This window comes from Bombus fervidus, chromosome 5 (genome assembly GCF_041682495.2).
Source record: "Bombus fervidus isolate BK054 chromosome 5, iyBomFerv1, whole genome shotgun sequence".
NCBI classification, from domain to species: domain Eukaryota; kingdom Metazoa; phylum Arthropoda; class Insecta; order Hymenoptera; family Apidae; genus Bombus; species Bombus fervidus.
In genome coordinates, this window is record NC_091521.1 from 11,711,456 (window position 1) to 11,732,927 (window position 21,472).

A 21,472-nucleotide genomic window follows, 5' to 3' on the forward strand; every position below is an offset into this window, starting at 1 on the left:
TAAAAATGTAATTTCATAATTATTAAATACATGTATTGGAATATTATTGATTTGAAATATTGTATTTCAATTAATTGTTACTTTAAAATTTGCATACATACATCGATTGTGACTTACCTTTCAGAAAATTTTTGTTTTCCGCAAAATATATGACAATTAATTACATAGTTAAAAAAGTTTTTTAATTGCATTTCATTTAAGTGAACTAAATGATGAATAGAAAATATGACCCAACATGTATCTTTATTTATTGGACATGGTATTGGTCTTAAACAAAAATCATCATTTTCAGTATAGATCTATAAAGAAAGATAAAAAAATCTATATTATGTTTAAATTTTAACGTTAGATTCTAATATTTATAGCAAAAGAAACATTCTTAAATTGTAATAGATGAATTTTTTATTTATAAATAAAGTTATTGTTAATTACTACTAATTTATTATAAGAATTATTCCAAATTTTTAATATCGCAAAAAAGTAATTTCTCTAGTATTGTATATATATTATAAAGTGAAATTTGTTAAAATGTCTACATACAGGACTAGTTTATTAAACTATTAAAAAGTCCGACGTATATATTGTATATATATAAATTTTTATATTATTTCTCGTTGTATATTAAAAGGAAATGATGTACCTTCGTTGCTTTTTCCCAACAACGACAATCAAATTTAAAATTGTAATTTGGAAAAAGTTCATATTCCACGTGTATTTCGGCTAATATTTGACCTACATATATAACATTCTTCGAAGATTCTGTAATTTCAGATGTATCCTTACTTATTTCCTTTTCTTTACGTTGACGTATTAATTTCTTTTTAACCTTATCTTTAATTGCATTTTTATCATTTCCAATATTTGAATTGGGTTTAGTAGAAATTGAGAATCCAAATGTTAGTATAAGATGCATTACAATTTGGTATTAATTATTTCATTACTATCATTCATTAATACGCTGCACTCTTTAGTTTATTTTAATTTAAGCTTTTGTCACTATCAATATTCCTCTATAAATGTCAGATTTCGGTGAGTTCTATGTATAATATATACTTGTACATTTCTCTTATTATATTAAATATTTCTTATTATTAATATAATTATATTTGTCCATATTGTTTTAATTATCATATAGTTTAAATTAAAGTCTATAATCAAAAGATAATTATAACATTTAGTAGATTTAAATTGTGATGAATTAAATTTATAAAAGATTTTTATGAGAAATTTCAAGGTATAGAGACATATAAAATATGTGAAAATATATAAACTATTTAAAGTAAAGTGTATTTAATAAGTAAAACAAATCTCTATTTAGGATCCATTTTTTTAATTATTATAGTAAAAATATGATTATGCATATATCGTAAACATCTGCATTTTATATATAATCAGTTGAGAGAATTTGGAATAAAATAAAAAATGAAATTTTATCTATAAGATTAACATCTAATTATTAAATATATTCAACAATGATCATTATAAATAAATAATTACTTAAATAGATTAATTGTAGTTCCCGCTAAAGGATTTCGGGATTCAATATGGCGATTGGATTCTGATTCGGGTAGAAACATAGCGTCGGAAGGATAACATTATCGAAGGAAGTTTCTTCATAATTTTGTACAATAGTTAAATAATTCACTAAGAAACTTTAAAAATATAAATATGAAATAGCATGTACACTATTATGATATATAATTATCATGTATATCATAAACTTTTAATTTTTATGTGTTAATAATAATATATTTAAAGAAGTTATTAAATTTTATATATGTATATACATATAACTACAAAGTGAAGAAAACTTGTGCCAAGAATGTCTCAAGAGGACGATGTAGGATTTTTATATAAAACAATGAGTAAGTTGAGGAAACAATTTGTTAAAATATTTAATATGATAAACAAACATAAATAATCGTTTTTTATAACATATATTATTGCAATTTTTATGTTTCAATTTTTTTTTTAATTTCTAAATAATTTTAATTATAATCTTGTCTTTCTTCTCCCTATTTCACAATATTAATTTACAATCTAAACAAAATCAATTAAAGATATAATGCTATATAAAACATGTTTACATTTTAATTCTATATATGTATTCTGTTTAAACATACATGCATAATTGAAATAGATATAAAAATCTAGTTTAATTAATAAGTAAATTAAATTTAGAATAATAAATTGCACAATTTTATTAATTTTACGATATAAATATATTATAGTCTTACGTTAACACACATAATTTTTTTCTCTAAAATATTATAATAATATTTTCCTTTTTATGGTTTTGTATGGAAAATAATTAATGCTTTAATAACAGTTTATGTAAAACGACGAACGAAAATAAAAGAATACATAAAATATTTATCGTAATACACGAAACCGGCGTCGTATATTACACATACGTCAGCATTTTACATTGACGATTTGATGAGTTCGATACATAGTGGAAGACATTTAAAAACTATATAGCTGTATATGAATGTGTCAGAATCTTTAAAAGAAATATTAAGTTTGTGTAAAAAAAAGTATGAAATTTTACCATTGAAATTAAACAAAAGTGTTGCTTTAAGAGTAATATGACTAGCATTTGTACGTATTTACCGTGAATTAAGTACATAACCTAAAATTAATTTTTTATACCTTTTTGGGAGTGCATATCCCTCGGATTAAGTATGTTGTTGATAGAAAAATGTTTATTGTTGTATTTTATTCCTTTTGATCAAACATTTAACAAATAAGTAACAAATTATTATATAAAATAATTCTTTTTATAGTTGAAAGGGATCCAAAAAAGAGGAGGGTTAAGCCTGTAGGATCAGCACAATCTTTACTTGATTTTGACTTAGGTGAAAGCTCTGATGATAGTGATTTCAGAATTGAGGATCACTGTGAAGAATCTGATGACGATTCAGTGGATTCTAATGATATTGGAAAAGGTAAAATATATTGATGATGATCTTTAAACATAATATTATGAACATTTGTTTTGAAACTAGCTAATATAAATTTGTTTACATTTATGAAAGAGGAAGAAGATGTATCGGAGCAATCTGATGACTCTTTGGAAGATCCATTACTGAAAAAAAAAGAAAATCCTAACTTGACTGTAGGAGATGTAATTGAACAAGCTAGGCAACAAGCATTAAAAGGAGGTTCACTTGAAGATAAATTAAATAAAATGTTAATTTGTTGTGGTTGCTTAGGAGACAGAAGTGATGATGTTAATGAAATTGTTGAATGTGATGGATGTGGTGTCAGTGTACACGAAGGTAAAAATTTTTAACATTTTAATTTGTAATTTAAATTTTATTTATAATCATAAGTATTGGTAAGTAATTGGTAAAAATAATTTTTAAATTAAATTTATTTAAGGCTGTTATGGTGTATCTGACGTAGAGAGCTTTTCAAGTACTGATTCTTTATGTCAGTCAGCACCGTGGTTTTGTGAAGCTTGTAGTGCAGGCATTGAAGATCCATCCTGTGAACTTTGTCCTAATAAAGGTGGAATTTTTAAAGAGACTGATGTAGGTAAATGGGTACATTTAGTATGTGCACTTTATGTACCTGGTGTTGCTTTTGGGGAGGTACACAAACTTTTAATTTTTGTTAAATATGGGCTAAGATTATTTCTAAGTATACATATACATATATATGTTTATTTAGGTTGATCGCTTATCAAGTGTAACACTGTTTGAAATGGCTTATAGTAAATGGGGAGCAAAACAATGTTCTTTATGTGAAGATGCACGTTTTGCCCGTACTGGTGTGTGCATAGAATGTGATGCAGGGATGTGTCATACATATTTTCATGTTACTTGGTAAGAATCAGTTGTAAATACAATTAAACTATTCAATATAAATAAAAACACAGTACAACATGATGTTTGGAATCGACTTAAAAAACATATTGTTATATTTTTGTAGTGCGCAAAGAGAAGGACTGTTATCTGAAGCCCATAGTGAAGAAGTTGATCAGGCTGACCCATTTTATGCACATTGTAAACTTCATTCTGATAAAACACTTGTTCGTAGACGTAGACGCAATTGGTTGGCGTTACAACTACGAGCGCAATACCGACAACAATTATTAAAACAACCTAATCATTTAGATACTGAAGAACAGCGTAGAATACAAAGAAAATTAGCAAAACATAGGCATAAATACTTGGCTCATAAAGCCTCTAGGCCACCACCATGGGGTATGTTAATTAACTACATACGTTAATTAAGCGTAAAATATTACATAAAATATTTATGTATTATTTGTAGTGCCAACACAAAAAATGCCTCGATTATTAACTACTTCAGCTTCGGCTTGCCGGCAACTAGCAAGAAAAGCTGAACTCATGGGTGTTGATACTGCTGCATTGGAAGCTCAAGAAGCACAGCTTGTAGCTTTGGTTGACGTTAGGAAGAAGTGGCATATCCCACCTGCTTTTAGTGTAGAATTCATTGGTTATTATTTAGATCGCAATTTGCGAGTCACATCTATGAAAAGGCGACTACAAGAACTTCTTGATATTAATTCTCAATTGCTTAACGAACAACAAAGATTAGATAGAAGATATGACGAAGTAATGAAAGATAATGAAGAACAGATCCGAATAAATGTAACAATAAAAGAAAAGATAGAAATGTACCACCAAGTGCTTCAGAATAGTGGTTATGTGAAACCTCTTCCCCAAATAACTGATTTAGCAAAACCAAGAATAGCACCAACTTTAGGTAAGTTAGATCTTAAATATACTGTACAAAAAGGAACAAATATATAATTTTTAAATATATAATTTTTAAATAGGTACAGGTTTAGGTGTGCCTACTGCAGCAGCTTTGAAAATGGGTGTTGGTTTTCCTCTACCTGTTGGTAAAGGAACAGAAGGAGTACGTGAAGGTAGAGTGTTAAGCAGTCAAGCACAAGATCAAAATCATAAAGGCGAACTGACATTAAGGCATCAATGTGGAATATGTAGGAGATCTACAAATCAACATCTACTTGCAAAGTGTGACACATGTCATCTTCATTACCATTTATCATGTCTTAGTCCACCTTTATCACGTATGCCGAAAAAAACGAAACTTATGGGATGGTATGTATATTATGTCTACATAAATAATGATGTATTCTATTTATTAATTATTTACTATATAAATACAATATATATAATATCTTCCAATGTAGGCAATGTTCTGAATGTGACAAAGAATCTTCTGGGTCAGAAGTTGAACGTGTTGATACCTCAGCCCCACGTAAATTAAGGCATTGTAAAGATGATTTGAATTTAATATCAACACCAACACCACTACAAGAAGTACAATTATCTACAACGCCAACAACGCCTAGTACATCCAAAAATTCTTCCGCCAATCTTAATAGTATAACGAATGCAACCGCGCCTGACACACCTACAACACCAAAAGTAAATACATATTGTTAAATGTTCTTTCGAAAAATTTGTTTTTTTTATATTATATATGTAAAGAATATATATATTATATTGGGTTGATAATTAAGTAATTGCGGATTTTGTCAATACCACCTAATTGCAAAATCTGTAATCACTTAGTTGCCAAACCAATACATATATATTATTGTCTAATATATAGGTAACTATAAAACCAGTTGGACCACAACCTCCGTCTTCAACTCCCATTCAATCAAGTGAGCCAATATATAATCAACAACCTATTAATAATGTGACAATAACAAGAGAAGGTTCGCCTGAATATATGGTAGCCTCAGCGGATGGTACAGAATCTGTTTCACAGAGAAGTGCAAAAAAAAGAAGAAGGTGTGTAAAATATGTATATCTTCATATAAATATAGACTGTAACATTTTTTCGAATTTTATTAGGGAGAAACATAAAAGATATACGCCTGATCCAATTACGGGTATAAAGCAAAGAAAACGCAAACATAAGAGGAAAAGTCTTGATGTGGAAAATCCTGAAGGACAAAGTCAACCAGAAATTCATAGAAGAATCACAATAAAGGTATTCATTTTGTAGCTATTCATAAACTTTAGTGCTGTAATATGTGTATCTGCATATATATATATGTATGTATATCACCTCATAATTATTTTATTAAATAGATAAAACCAATTCCAAGACCAGAAGGAGATGTAGCATCAGAATCAAGTCCACAAATGTTTGTTGCCACATCTACTAGTACTGAAATTACATCACCACCACCATTACCTAAACTACCACCACCTCCACCTGTTCCACCTTTACCTTCAAATACTGTTCCTGTAACAGCAAATGTATCTACTAATAATACAAATAGTAGAACATCTACAGGAAATGGAAAGAGAGGAAAAGATACAGACCTTTTAACACATTGCAATGTCTGTGATATGTCTGGTACCAGTCAAAATCTCGTTATGTTAGTTTACATAAATACATCAAATATTTATTTCTTAAATATATGCTGGATATATGAATTCATCATTTTTTGTATCTCAGGTGTGATGAATGTAAAAAATGCTACCACTTCACCTGTCTTGATCCACCAGTTAAAAAATCACCCAAAAGAAGAGGCTATTCGTGGCATTGTGCGGACTGCGATCCTAGTGTAAGTTAATCAAGTTTTGTTGTTTACATTTATTGCAACATTAACCCAAAATATACTGTTAAGGTACTTTTTATTTAGTCAACACAAGAAAAAATAAACCAAAGATTGATTTATAGATAGTGAATCATAATTCATAGAATATCTAGATACTACTAGTATGTGACAAAATATAAAGTACTTTAAGATAAAAATTTATGTAAATTATGAATTCTCTCAATAATTTTAAAATAAATAGAACAAACAGTCTTATTAATAACTAGTTGCTAACATTAACTAATTATTTTCAGTAAAAGCTGTGCCATCTTTATTTATTGAATAATCAAATACAACGTTCCATTTACGAAATATCGAATGGCAATTAGTTATTAATACGAAAAAAAACTTTAATCTCACTTTTGTAAGAAAATGGGAACAATTCTTCATAAAAGATGGATAATACACCTACACTTCGTATAATTTTGAAGCAGCCAAAGCAACAAATTAGGCTAAAACTTATTTATGGATACTTTTATCTTTGATCTAAAATTGTCACTAGGAATATATCTTGAAGCTAATTTAATTCAATAAAAGAAAGAATCTGTAATAGTAAAAATATTTCTTTCATTTCAGGCCTCTGAATCTGAGACTTAATATCAACAATTTTATGTCTGCAGTTATAATTCTACGTTCAAACAAATTAAGACATTGAATATTGTTTTTTGTAAAAATACAGAATATAGATAAAATTTTCCTCTAATCATAAAAATCTCTTGAAAATACATACTGCAAATTTCACTGTTAAATATATATTAAAATTTCTGCATATATTTAGTGAAGTTTTCAGTATTTATTTTCAATGGGTTATTCTGCCTAATTTTAAATTTTTATTTCTAAATATGCATATATGTGTATATATATTTTTGTTTTCTACACATGTACGTGTGTGTGTGTGTGTGTGTGCGCGTGCGCGCGCGCGCGCGTGTGTGCTTAATATTCATCAAGAATTCTACATACACATATATTTTCGAAGGTAAGAAACAATTAAAGAATCATACAATTTCAGAATCTCTTTTGATACTTATGATATAATTTAGTAATTATTAATATAAATTCTATAAAAAATATTAAGGCAAATTTGATTTGCAATGATATATGTATATTTTTTTATATCACAAAGAAATTATATTATATTTACATTAAAAATAAATTAACATTAATTTCATTGTTACATTGAATGTGAGTTACATTGTTAGTTTGAAAGTTACATTGAAGTAAATAATATTTTCGTCCTATTTCTTCCAGATATATAACCATTACGAAAATTAAGAGCACTCATAGTACATTTACCTTGTACAGTTATTTGCTTTGCAGAAACAAAAGTGTTTTCTTTACACTTTATAATCAATGCATTATTCTTTTTATTATATACCACAGTTCCTATAAACACAAAATATTGATAAATATATATATTCACTAATAATCTAATATTTTAAATGCTTTATTTAATATTCTAATATCAAAAAGTATACATAAAATTACAAATTTACCTGGTTCTGCTCCTTCAAGTTCTGTTACTATTGATTCTGATTCAATTTTATGAACATCAAATAACTTTATTTTTGTGTTTTGAAATGAAGTAGTTAAAGGGTATAAACCCACAAGAGCACGATGTAAGTTATAAACATTTGTTGCAGACATTTTATTCCAATTAACTAAAGATATTTTTGACGTTATTTTTGGTGCTGAAAATTATATTGATCTATATTTTATAATGCATGCATCATTATAATCCGATAATTTATCGATGTTAAAATATACAAGATGATTTATGTAAAGCTGTTAAAAACTATTTTCTTTGGTACCAACATTGCAGATATATTTGCTTTCCTTTGTATGTAACATTTAATAAAATGACTCTCAATGTAGAATATGTTTATATTTGTTAGTTAAATTTAAATTCTTTGTAGTTGGTAACTTTTGTAACTTTTCAACTGTGTAAAAAATAATGAAAAAATAAATAAAAAAGAATATTTCAATCAAATATTATTAAATCCAACAATAGCTAGCTATATATAATAAAATATTAATATGTCATTCTATTTGAAAAAAATGAGAGCTGAGAGATCACCTTTTGCAAAAGCTGTTGTGCCTAAAATAATTAGTCCTCTGTTCCATTTTAATTAAAAAGAAAAACAAGCCAGAACTTGCAATAATTTTTAAGAAAACAGCTTGTAATACTTTATGATTCATTTTGTATATTTACCATATGTTACATTTTCTTCATCTTGAGGTCTTGCAGATTTTAATAATTCTAATAAATTTTCAAACGTTTCTTTTAAAAGATTTGCACCAAGTTTTGCTAATTTTGTATATAATTCTGGCAGAGTTTCATGTTCATCAATATCCATTGCTTTCTGCAATATTATTTCTCCTATATCAAATCTGAAATAATATTTAATTCAAATAATATTAAATATGTTAGAATATTCTCTTTTTTATACTTGTACAATACAACTTTCTAAATTTTTAAAAATAAATAGCAGTGAATTTTACTTTTTTGGCATTATTTTCATTATTGTGACACCAGTTTTTGAATCTCCATTTATTAACGCATGAATTATTGGAGCTGCTCCTCTCCATCTTGGTAATAAACTACCATGTACATTCAATATACCTCTATAAAAGGACAATAAATATATGCCAATACATGAAACATTGATACATAAATAAATTGAAGATTCCAAGAACATAACTTACAGCGGAAATGCATTTATGATCTTGGATGGTATTAAATGACCAAATGAAACAACTATTCCTATATGAAACTCTGATTTATTAATTTCAACTGGCCATTTATTTACAATAATTTTATTTTCTTTTGCATACTTTGTGACAGAATTTTCCTTTTTTTGATTGACAGTAACAATTTCTAGTCGTTCCAGTTCCTTAGATCTACTATACACAAAGATATGTGTATTAAATTTTTAAATTTATCCCAAATATAAATGGAAGGCTTATAATATAAAGGTAACAGTATTATTCTTACTATTTGCTATACAAGACTTTCAAACTTTCGACAGCAAATTCATCTGTGCCAAAAAATAATACCTTCCATGCACCACTTTGCTGTTTTTTATGTGATTGACTATAACAAATATAATGTTTATTATATATTTTCGAATTAAAAGTTAGAAGAAATATTTTATTTACTTCTTTTAACGAATATAAAAATGGTGTTATGTTATACACTGCACGGTTGAAAATTAAATACATGATTATATTTTCACAATCTATGGGACACATTTTTAATCACGGAAACATATATATACTATCTAATACAAAGGTGTTACTACATTTATTTATAAGGTGTTACTTATTACAAATAAGATAAAATAATATAATATATACACATATGATATATTCTAACATATATTTAACGTGAAATGATGTAATAATTAAATTATAGCATCAAAATTGTAACATTTTTCTTTGTATCTTTAAAATTGAACTTTCTCGTCTTAACTATATTTTACTCTATGTTACGAGTGCCATGTTATGTTAGTTTAATACGCGCGTATTCGAAGTCGCACGATCTTTTCAATTCATTGTTCATTGGGTAAGAGTAAATTGACGTGCAGTTCGATCTACTGTTTCCGTTTACTGTATTACATTATTCCGTAATAAACAAGCTAAATTCGTACATTTTGAACGATGTCACGAATAAGGAGACTTTCTATTCGTGGTATTCGTAATTTTGGCGATCTGAGTGATGAAGCTAAGATTCGATTTTCTCGTCCTTTGACACTTATTCTTGGTCCAAATGGTACTGGAAAAACGACAATTATCGAAGCTCTAAAATTTGCTACTTGCGGTGAATTTCCACCTGGTTCAGATCGAGGAAAGTTTTTTATTCATGATCCAACTCTATCGACGGCACCATCGGTATAATATAATATCCATTACATATTACATTATGCATAATTATTTTCATATATTTAATTAGTATAAGTTAAGTTTTAAAAATAAACCTAGGTTATTAAGTTTAAAGATATTCTCTTAAAATAATTCTTTTTAAAAAGTATGTAATACTTACGCTTTCTCTATGTAATTAATTTATTTTTTTGCATAGATCCGAGGTGTTGTAAAAGCTGAAATAATTGATGCAGAAGGTAATATGTACATAATATGTAGAACGATAGAGTCAACAAAAGGAAATGTGTCAGTGAAATTTAAAACTCTCGATAATGCTTTAAGCAGAATAAAGAAAGGTCAAAATAAGGTATGTTCTTTGTGAATATAAATTATATTAATAGAATTAGTAATATACATTAGATATATATTATATAGATTATATTATATATAGAATATATATCATTTATGTATAAATTATAGGTGTTTTTAATGATGTTTATGATCTTTTGTTTATATAGCCAGTATCAATATCTAATAAATGTGCTAATGTTGACACAGAACTTACATTAGCAATGGGAGTTTCAAAACCTATTTTGGATTATGTGATCTTTTGTCATCAAGAAGACCTCAATTGGCCTTTCCAAGATGGTAAAAAATTAAAAGAAAAATTTGATGAGATTTTTGATAGTGCTAGATTTAATAAAGCTCTTGAAAACATTATGAAATATATCAAAGATATGAATCAAAAGATGCATATATTGAAAGAGCAAAAACAAAATTGCCAACTTATTGTTAATGAAGTAGTAGATAAAGTAGCAAAGCTTGAAGATAATAAAAAACGATTGGAAGATTCTAAAGCCAAAATTGAGGAATTTGATAAAGAATTAGAACCTGTGCAGCAGAAAATTAAAAAATTTGAAAAATTAGATGCTGATTACAAAAATCTGCAAAATGAAGAAAGTAATGTTTTGATAAATATTAATAATTTATTTCATAATTAATTTTTTATATATATTTATAGTTTTTGTTTTCATATATATGGTTTCTTTTAGAGAGAAAAAAAGCAGAATATGATATGTTCAAACAACAACTGGATAGATTAGAAGAAGATTTACAATATGTGTTTGAAGGGACTAAAGAAGAATTATTAAAGCAGATAGAATCGCATGATGAAGAACTAATAGGACAAACTGACAAAATAGAAGAGGTATTATTAATATCTATTATTAAACAAAAAAGATGTGCTGAATGTTAATTGAACTTTTCTTTGTAAAATATTCAGCTTGAAAAAAGATTAAAAAATATTGCTGGAAAAGAGTCTAGCATATTAAGTGATTTATCTAATGAAAGAGTATCCAATGGTTCTTTAAGACAACAAATTAAAGATCAAGAAAGGAAGGTTAATCTTCGAAATGCAATATTAAATGAAATATTATCTTCTTGGAATCTTGATAACATTGATACAAATGTATCAGAATTAGGTTTGAATCTAAAAAGATATTCAAAAACAATTTTATGTTTGAACTGACATGTATGATCATCTAAAATTAAAAACTTTTTAGAAATAATGGCCCTTACTAGCAGGCTGACTGAAAAGATGGAAGAACTACGGCATTGCGTAGAACAGAAAAGATTGAAAAGAGAAGAAGAAGAAAATGTACTACACAAAGCAATTAATGCTTTACGTAGCAAACATTCAAAATTAGAATCAGAATTAAATCTTAGAGAAAGTGAAGTAACACAAACAAAAGAAGAAATTAATAAAATAAAATTGGATATTGTGCAGGTTGTATATTTTTTTCTTCAAAATATTGTCATTTTTATTTTAAATTTGCTTAAGATTTTTTATTTCTAGCTTGGTGCAGCAGCAAGTAAACTAAGCTCCATTGAGTTAAGAATACAAGAAGTACAGAAAAAAGTTCAGGAATTAAATGAAGCAATGGATGTGAATGTTGTGAAAAACGAAATTGCTATCAGAATTGAGATTCGGGATGAAATGGAAACACATCTAAATACGGTTGATAAAGAAATAACTTTATTATTGAAACAGACTACGCAGCAAGCTGAATTAGATTTAAATAAATCTACATTGCATTCTAAAGAAAAAGAAATAGAAGAATTAAAGAACAAACGTGAAAAAGAAATAATGACTTTGTTTGATATTAAAGAACTATCCCAAACTAAATTAAAAACTAATCTAGACGTGGTTCAAAAACAATTGGTATTTAAAGATAGTCATTAAATTTACAATTAGAAAGTTTGTGAATTTAGTTGCATAATTTTATTACTTCTAGATGAATGATATGGAATCTATTAACCAAGAAATTCAGGCAGAAGAACGTCGAATAACTACATTAGAAACAACAATATCACATATTGAACATGAGCTTCAAAATAAAAAAAGAGAAATAAATTGTGAGCTTAAAATTAAATAACTAAAAATTATATTTATATACCAATCTTTAAACTTATCATTGACAATACATCTTTCTATTTTAGCGGATAAAGAAAAAGTTTCATCAGTTTGTCACTACAAAAGTTTTGATGAGACTTTGTTATTACAATCGAAAAAAGTAAAAGATCTTCAAGATAAAAGGGGAATGTATGCTCATCAAAGTGTAGCTTATAAAGAGTATATGAAACAATTAAGAGAAACAAATCCTTCTTGTCCTCTATGCCATAGAGATTTTGACGAACGTGAAAATGTTGTAACTTTATTAAAAGAAATGGAAAGTGAAATGGAAAATCATCCAAGTCGTTTGAGGGAATGTGAAAGAGAATTGAAAACACAACAGGAAAAATATGATAAAATGTTGCAATTAAAACCGGTCGTTGAAAAAATAATACAATTAGAAGAGAGTGAATTAGAAAAATTAATGTAAATTTTTTATTGTTTATGTATTTATCTTATTATTTCGTTATAAAATTTATAACATTTCATACAAACAATATTTTAGGAATAGTTTAGAAAAATCAAAAAATAAGTTGAGTATATCTCGAACAACTGTAACGGAATTAGAAACGAAAAAATCTTGTCCTAAAAAAAAATTAGCAATATGCAAAGATATCGTAGGTGATATTATGTTATGGGATACATACATCGATGACATTTTCAAACTGAAACAAACAATTGATAACTTACAGATTCGTATGACTACTGCAGGTATATTAGAAAAAATTAATTTTTTACCACATTTATAAAGAAATTTATTTATTTATTTCTATAGGCATTAAGACCAAATGTAGCCTTGAAGAAGCTCAAAGTCAAAGAGAAGAGTTCAAAATGTGTTTAAAAGGTTTTCGCGATGATGTTGAAGAATTACAGTCCAAAATAAATATGCATAATGAACAATTAAATAATGCTCGACAGGAACAAAATACATTACAGGAGGAGCAATTAAGGATTCAATCAGATATACAAAAAGTAAAAGAATTGAAGAAAAAACAAGAAACCTTGTACTCAAAAGAAATTTCTCTTTGGAAATTAATTAATATGTTGAAGAAGCAAGTAACTATAGCAGAAACCGAATTAAATTCAGAGCTTGAGAAATTAGAAGAAAAGAGGGTATATTTTTAAATTACTTTTTGTATAAGAATATTAGTGCATTTTCATTAAATTTATAATATAAAAAAATGTGCGATATATTTCTATTTCAGAAAGATAATTCGGCGAAACTAGAATGTGATAGAAAATTGGTAACAGATGCAGTTAGACGTTTATCTGAATTACAAAGAATACAGGATGAGGTTGATATTTCCGTATACAGTAATGTCCCCGAATCTTTAGAAAGTTCTGAAAAGAAAATAAAAGATTATGAAAAGTTGCTTAATGAACTGCTTTGTGAAAAAAGTGATATAGAAACAACGATTAATAAATTAAGGGAAAATGTTACTCGTCAAGAAGTTCGAAAAAGGGAGTTGTCAGATAATCTTGCACTGCTGCAAATCCAGGAAACAACCAAAAATTTACAACAACAATATTTAAAAATAAAGGAGGAATTGAATGCTATAAATTATTCTCAAGTACTTAATGACTGGAAGAATGTACAGAGTAGAGAACAAACTATACTCCGTCAGGTAAAGCGTTTTATAATTGAAATTTTACATAATCATATATATACTTTCTTCTTACTTCGTATAATTTATGTATTTACCTTTGTTATACTTTAATTGTTTACGAATGCTCTGAAAAATCAATTATTTGCAATATATTTTTCTAAATTATTTTTAGCAAAATATAATTAAGGGAAATCAAGAAGAATTGGAAAGAACACTGCATCAATATACGCAAGAACTAAAAAAGGATATATATAGACAAGCTCGTAAAAATTATAAAAGCAAATGCATCGAATTAACGGTAATATACAATACAGAACTTTCAGTTCTTATATTGTGTTCGATATTAATAACGTAAATATTAAATAATTTTTCTTTGTACTAGGTTATAGAAGAAGCTATATTAAACTTAAAAGCATATAGCAAAGCATTGGATGTGGCTATGATACAATATCATGAAGAGCGTATGGCCACAGTTAATAGAATCATTAAACAGATGTGGAAACTTGTATATACTGGGAAAGATACAACATCAATAGAAATTCATACAGACGCAACCGAAGGGATAGGTAGTACAAGAAGAACATATAATTACAAATTAGTTCAAATGAAACATGGTCATGAAATAGATATGAAAGGTCGCTGTAGTGCTGGTCAAAAAGTAATTTTTAATTTACAGTAATGAAGATAGTAAAATAATGTATTTTATTATTTGTGTACGATTTCAAATTTAATTAACAGGTTCTAGCCTCGATAATTATAAGACTCGCTTTAGCAGAAACATTTTGTAAAGATTGCGGGATTCTTGCATTGGATGAACCAACAACAAATTTGGATCAAGAAAATGCTGATAGTCTAGCAGAAGCGTTGGCTACGTATGTTATAATAAATTCTTATTAAAATTATTTTCAATGTATAATTCGAAACTTTAATGTATTATTTTCATGTTAAAGGGTTGTCAAATTGCGATCACAACATCAGAAAAATTTTCAGTTAATTGTAATTAGTCACGATGAGAAATTTTTATTCAAATTAGCTGAATTAAACAGTAATAAAGGATTTTATCAACTTTATCGTAAACAAAGGTATGTCTATAACAAATACGTACATGTACACATACTATATTTTGCTTGTTCAATTGTAATTTATATATTTTTAGCGGTTACACAGCAATTAGACATTGTCTAGTGAACAGTCAAGATATTGCGTCAGATCCTATAAAACAAGAATCTGATGAAGAGGAGTCGTCTAATGACGAAAGTGAAGAACGTTCCATCTTACAAGATAAATTACACGATACAACTTCGCAAAGAAAAACGCCTAACGAGCAAACGCATAAGAAAAGACATATTTCGGATGATGATGCTGATTCTCCTATCGAAAGCACATCAAAAAAAAGATATATATTTCAATAAATTGCTGTTGTGTAACTTAAATAAAATATAAATTACTATTTGCATAACTAAAATATAGGATTAAAGATTATTTTTTATAAATAAAATTTCCCTTATTATGTATATTACGATTTTGAAGAAATAGTCTATCCATACCTAAATTTCTGTTCTTTGTATAGTGTCATATCGTTTTTCAAATATTGCCGCATTTTTGATCAAACGTAAGTAAATGTATCGAGTATTGAATCGACTTTAACAATCGAGTTTTGATTGTACTCGGTCGATAAAAGAGACGAAGAACAGGTGACGACATCGTTGTCATACTCGTGATTTCATAACACGCCATTTTCTTTGTGTGAAGCTGACCGAGAGAAATTTCACTTACTGTTTTCTAACTAATTCGAGGTAACGTAATTTATAATTGATATTTTAGTACTTTGTTGATTGTCATTCGCCTTTATCAATGAACGTCATGTACATTTTTTAGGGCGCTTGTTTAATCTCTGATGCTAAATCTCAATTGTCGAGATCGCGTGTTGACAGGTTTTCAAGCATCGCAGTTAAACGGATTCTATTTTGTGTCTGTCTAATTACGTATATTTTCATTTTATCATATTTACTTTTATACTGAAGCGGTGTTTTGTACTTCTATTATAATATAATTCAAACATTGTAGACATTAACCGCCAAAAACAACGTATTTGGAACGTCTCCGAGCAATGATTTTTTTCAAGTAATGTACATACGTCATTGCAAGGGGAGTACTTTTCCCATTCACGTTCAATGATTCACTAAAAAAAAGTCATCTACCCGTGACATTCGGACCAGTGTTTTGCGTTCGCATCGTTTTATAGTGCGATTTCACGTTCGTAGACTGTTGCATGCTAATAGGATATTTATTTAAGATCAAGAAATAACTGTCTAACAAAATATTCAGTTTATAATTCTAATTATAAAAGGTATTGTAAGATTTTTTTTTACATATCAGTTTCAAGTAATTAAGCTTCATTCTTATTCATGTTAAAAGAGGATTAAGCATATTTTCAACTAGCTGATAATTAATTCAAATTCCAATTTTATTATTTGTATTTCATTCTTATCTAAGTTGTTCGTACATATGACACATGTATGTTTGATTACAAATGTTTTGACTCTGATTCATAACTAATATATTTTAATATTATCTTTGTAGAATATTTCTCAAATAAAACACTGATGTTATGATTTAGCTTTAATTTATCATATTTTTAAATGGCATTCTAAATGTCATTAATAAGATTTATGTCTTCTAATTAAATTTACTAACAAGTAAACATGATTTTTTTTTTGTTTTTAGTTCACAATGGCTTCTCATAAGAAACTACTGCTTAAGGTCATTATCCTTGGAGATTCAGGAGTTGGTAAAACTTCTCTTATGAATCAGTATGTAAGCAAGAAATTTAGCAATCAATATAAAGCTACTATAGGTGCAGATTTTCTTACCAAAGAAGTAATGGTAGACGATAGGATAGTTACTATGCAGGTAAATATATGTTAAATAAAATAATATTCATACAATACTATACCTTCTTTTATCTCATCTTTTATTTTTAAATAGATTTGGGATACAGCTGGCCAAGAAAGGTTTCAATCTTTAGGTGTTGCTTTCTACAGGGGTGCTGATTGTTGTGTACTTGTATTTGATGTTTCAGCACCTAGTAGCTTTAAATCTTTAGACTCCTGGAGAGATGAATTCTTGATTCAAGCTTCTCCTCGTGATCCAGATAATTTTCCATTTGTAGTACTTGGAAATAAAGTTGATTTAGAATCCAAAGTGGTAAGAGCATTTTAAATACATTTTAGATGTATTTTTATTATTATTATAATCTAATTATTTAGGGAACAAAAGCATTTACAATTTTAGTCAGCCTTCGATCTCTTTACATTTGCATTATATTTTACGAATCTAAATATACAGCTTTCATGAAAATTTCGTACACAACTATATACCTGATGTTGTAAGAAATGTTTCTGGAAATTTTCCAAAATCTAATCCAAACCTAAACTTAACTCATTAATGATAATCGTTTTTAATATCGATAGAACAAAATGATTAATGGCTTACAGCCTCGCATATGCAGTTATGCACGAGGCTTTCGTCCGAAAGATCCGTGAAATACCTAAGCTCGCCCAACCTCCATTTATGTAAACTATAAACAAAAAATAAGAAGTAGGTTCAGGTTATCCTTTGTTTTATTTTTATAGGCAGAATTCACTGTAATGGTACCCACAGTGTTTTGTGAATATCTTAAAAACTAAGGCAATCTGATGGTTATGTATAGGAAATAATTGTAAAAGATGTTAATTTTTACATATTTAAAAATCGTCGAGGTCGAAAACGCGTCCGCTTTCTAAATAATTAGCTTGTTATTCTTTTACGTAAAGATCAATATTTATTTTGATTGATTTAAGTATCAAATAATTTGTAGCCTTATTAATAAATACATTTCAGATTCATGGTAAGAAGGCACAGCAGTGGTGTCAATCTAAAAACAATATTCCATATTTTGAAACTAGTGCTAAAGAAGCCATCAATGTTGAACAAGCCTTCCAAACGATAGCGAAGAATGCTTTAGCTCAAGAAAGTGAGGTACGTCATACACTTTTTTTGTATTTATCTGTTTATAATTAGCAAATATTAATATATAACAAATAACGCTATTATTTTAGGTGGAATTATATAATGAATTCCCAGACCAAATTAAATTGACCAATGACCAAAGAAACAATGGCAAGGGTGATTCTTGTGCTTGCTAGGTCTTGGAGTGGTGAAAATTTTGGACAAGCACATAGATGCACAGGTCAGATCGTACATTCGCGTACCTGCGCATTTTAGGAAATACTACATCGAGCTTGACGTGTTTTGGAAGTCTTAAGCATGCACCTTGGTTTCTTTTACTTAGATTTCAACTGAAATATTTTTAAAGCATATTTACAACGTTGAAAAATTGTTTTCATTGGAATTATGTGAAATATTGAAAAAAATAAAGATATATGTATATATGTATAAGGAAATTTATAAGCAATGCATTTTAAACAATAAAATTAGACAAATTTTGTACCAAGGAGCATCCATTTGGCTTCGTTACATGAAAGACTATGTTGTATTTTATATCGTGTGTTTGTGTTGATACTTGGCTCATCCAGTAATACGTTCAACACATTATTTCCGAAAATTGTAATGCTCTCTTATTAGGTATGGCGAACAGTATGAGCTGCCCTTTTTAATTGCATCTTTACAGCTCATTGTCGATGTCCTTCATTGTGGGGTAACACCACAATGTTTTTGAATCACATAGATATAATTTATGTTGGGAGGAAAATTCACGGGTCGGGAACACACTTAGCATAACAATTAGATCATCATAAGTTTGCTCATAATTCATTAAGTACAATCGCATTTATTGAGGAGCTCTAGAAAAATTTTTGTGGGTATATTCGTTCGATCATTTATCAAATCTAACTTCCTGTCAAATTAAATGGAAACTTATGTATTTTTTAACATGATTGATACATATACTGTAAATAATTTGATGCAGTGGGATTTTTATTGAAACTTTGCGATTATTTAACTACCTCTGAATTTTTCTAGCGATGCAAACCTTTCTAATTGTTATGTCGCTCGAGATATTGTAGTTCTCTAAGAACATTACATACATTGTTCGCATAAATTTAAATAACTGTGAATTTGTTTAATAACATCACAATGTATGTGTGATGGTATTGCACGATCATCTCAATCTCAAAAGGCTAGTGCGTTTTCGAGAAAAAAATTCCCTTTTTAAAAACAACTCAATAATTGGATAATTTGTTATTTGGTACACTCGATGCGCCCACAATACTTGCATATTAGTATTTTCGTGTATCTTTAAATTCCTCCCTAAGGTGAGAGTCCTGAGCCGCGTTGCAGTGATTTTTAAACGTTTTAATTCTATGGAAACTATTCAGATGTAATCATAAATTTTATCAAATATTGTTTAAAAAGACATTTTTATATTAAACATATCATGCAGTGTATAGTAGATATTTGATGAATTATTTTTAAAAGTTATAAATCTTTGCTTTTATTTTTCTTACATTCAATGTTATTGCATGTATTATATTTTCAAGATTATTTAGTTTGTCCAAAAGAATTCATTAATAGTCAAAGGGCAATTTTATTGTCATATGCGAATAATTTTTTTTTAGAATCAAATTTTTTCAATGAAAAAACATTTGTTGTACAGCAACTATATTCTATTGAATTAATACGTTTATATAAAAGAAAAGAAAAGGAGGATTTATAAAAGTGATATTGTTATTTGATATAATTATGCAAAAATTATGCGACGCGGTGCCGACGATCACTTTTATATTTAAAAAAAAAATATAATTTTAGATGTAAGTCACCATCCTGAGAAATTTAGAGCAAAAGATTGCGTGAGCTGAATTGATACATACATATAAGATTTCTTATGAGAAGGTTTAGCACGTGTAATATATGCGTACTTCTATGATAATAGTCTTGCACGCTGAAACGTGTGTAATCATACATGTACGCATATACACGTAATATATATGTATATAAATGATGATGGTCATGACGATTACAATTATAATTATTAATATAATTTTATCGAAATATGTTAATGATAGTTATTAAAAATATTATCATTATTGCTGCTGCTGCTGCTATAAAACTACTATTGCTACTCTTAGTTTTAAGTGAACTAAAACAAAAAAAGAAGAAATACATTTATTGCAACAAAATCATGAGCTGGTCGAATTAATTCGCTGATATATCTGTGCCACGGATAATCATCGTGTGACCTGAAACAAAATATAAGACTATCATTATCCCTATTATGACTCGATGTCTATGTTGTTATTATGGAGATGAATGTCTGTTGAGATAGATAGTAAATCTAGCAAACCCTGTACGAAATAGCGTATAAGATTAAAATATAATTCAACATAACATTAATTTAATAATTGAAAGATAATGGCAAAAAATGGCTGTTTTCAAGTAAAAGAATAGCCTATAACACAGTGTAGTTTTATTCGAAAGTTTTAACATGTTATGTTTCAACCGATGTAAATTAAATATTTACCCTTGTACGATTGTAAAAAAGTATTCATTTTTATATAATGCAATTTTATCTTTCCTTTGAACCAACTATTTATTTAAGTGAAGTCTACAAAAGTATACATATGATGCACGTATGTGTATATATTATACAAATATATATGAATGTTGAACCAAGGATATCTATGATTAGATTATAAAATGCGTATAGAATATTTTATATTAATGTCATGTATGATATCACACGGCCTTTGTTAAGTTTTAAACAAATTTTTACGATTAATGTCAAATATACACATACATACATACATACATATATACACACGACTTTATAGAGAATAAATTACATTCATTTACAGATAAAATATAATATGAAATAGAGATGTCTCTTTTGAGAATTGGAAAATAATTTTATTCTTCTTATCACTAAATTTAATGTAA

General features: G+C 27.6%; 4 protein-coding genes across 10 annotated transcripts; 3 read left to right on the forward strand and 1 right to left on the reverse strand.

Moving 5' to 3' along the window:
* Positions 1-1,574: 1,574 nt before the first annotated feature.
* LOC139987650 (PHD finger protein 14) lies at positions 1,575-7,344 on the forward strand. Of its 5 annotated transcripts, none has more exons than XM_072004131.1 (14): positions 1,575-1,865; positions 2,787-2,948; positions 3,039-3,281; positions 3,385-3,596; positions 3,676-3,830; positions 3,937-4,211; positions 4,282-4,737; positions 4,811-5,099; positions 5,192-5,429; positions 5,617-5,801; positions 5,865-6,003; positions 6,105-6,397; positions 6,478-6,586; positions 7,196-7,344. In XM_072004131.1, the coding sequence occupies exons 1-14, from the start codon at positions 1,823-1,825 to the stop codon at positions 7,214-7,216; spliced, it is 2,820 nt and encodes a 939-aa protein (XP_071860232.1). In that variant the 5' UTR covers positions 1,575-1,822; the 3' UTR covers positions 7,217-7,344. The 5 variants fall into 5 exon arrangements, with proteins under 5 accessions (XP_071860232.1, XP_071860236.1, XP_071860234.1 ...); XM_072004135.1 differs by having other exon boundaries at positions 3,385-3,536; XM_072004133.1 differs by lacking the exon at positions 7,196-7,344 and adding an exon at positions 6,874-7,178 and having other exon boundaries at positions 1,576-1,865.
* Positions 7,345-7,801: 457 nt separating this feature from the next.
* Positions 7,802-9,897, reverse strand: LOC139987651 (methionyl-tRNA formyltransferase, mitochondrial). The gene is made up of 6 exons (XM_072004137.1): positions 9,612-9,897; positions 9,323-9,520; positions 9,119-9,241; positions 8,829-9,007; positions 8,113-8,307; positions 7,802-8,002 (listed from the first exon to the last, which is right to left on the reverse strand). The coding sequence occupies exons 1-6, from the start codon at positions 9,866-9,868 to the stop codon at positions 7,827-7,829; spliced, it is 1,128 nt and encodes a 375-aa protein (XP_071860238.1). The 5' UTR covers positions 9,869-9,897; the 3' UTR covers positions 7,802-7,826.
* A 190-nt stretch (positions 9,898-10,087) lies between these two features.
* Rad50 (DNA repair protein rad50) lies at positions 10,088-16,001 on the forward strand. Its single transcript, XM_072004130.1, has 17 exons — positions 10,088-10,507; positions 10,695-10,844; positions 10,996-11,437; positions 11,530-11,684; positions 11,760-11,958; positions 12,040-12,263; positions 12,333-12,698; positions 12,772-12,892; positions 12,977-13,355; positions 13,435-13,640; positions 13,705-14,042; positions 14,135-14,554; positions 14,709-14,834; positions 14,919-15,194; positions 15,275-15,408; positions 15,487-15,618; positions 15,693-16,001. Exons 1-17 carry the CDS (start codon positions 10,277-10,279, stop codon positions 15,946-15,948), a joined length of 4,155 nt encoding a protein of 1,384 aa, XP_071860231.1. The 5' UTR covers positions 10,088-10,276; the 3' UTR covers positions 15,949-16,001.
* A 172-nt stretch (positions 16,002-16,173) lies between these two features.
* On the forward strand, positions 16,174-21,099 carry Rab7 (RAS oncogene family member Rab7). 3 transcript variants are annotated; one of them, XM_072004140.1, is made up of 7 exons: positions 16,210-16,332; positions 16,415-16,507; positions 16,604-16,886; positions 17,264-17,449; positions 17,525-17,743; positions 18,419-18,556; positions 18,637-21,099. In XM_072004140.1, exons 4-7 carry the CDS (start codon positions 17,270-17,272, stop codon positions 18,721-18,723), a joined length of 624 nt encoding a protein of 207 aa, XP_071860241.1. In that variant the 5' UTR covers positions 16,210-16,332; positions 16,415-16,507; positions 16,604-16,886; positions 17,264-17,269; the 3' UTR covers positions 18,724-21,099. The 3 variants fall into 3 exon arrangements, with proteins under 3 accessions (XP_071860240.1, XP_071860241.1, XP_071860242.1); XM_072004141.1 differs by lacking the exon at positions 16,604-16,886; XM_072004139.1 differs by lacking the exons at positions 16,415-16,507; positions 16,604-16,886 and having other exon boundaries at positions 16,174-16,332.
* The last annotated feature ends 373 nt before the right edge of the window (positions 21,100-21,472 follow it).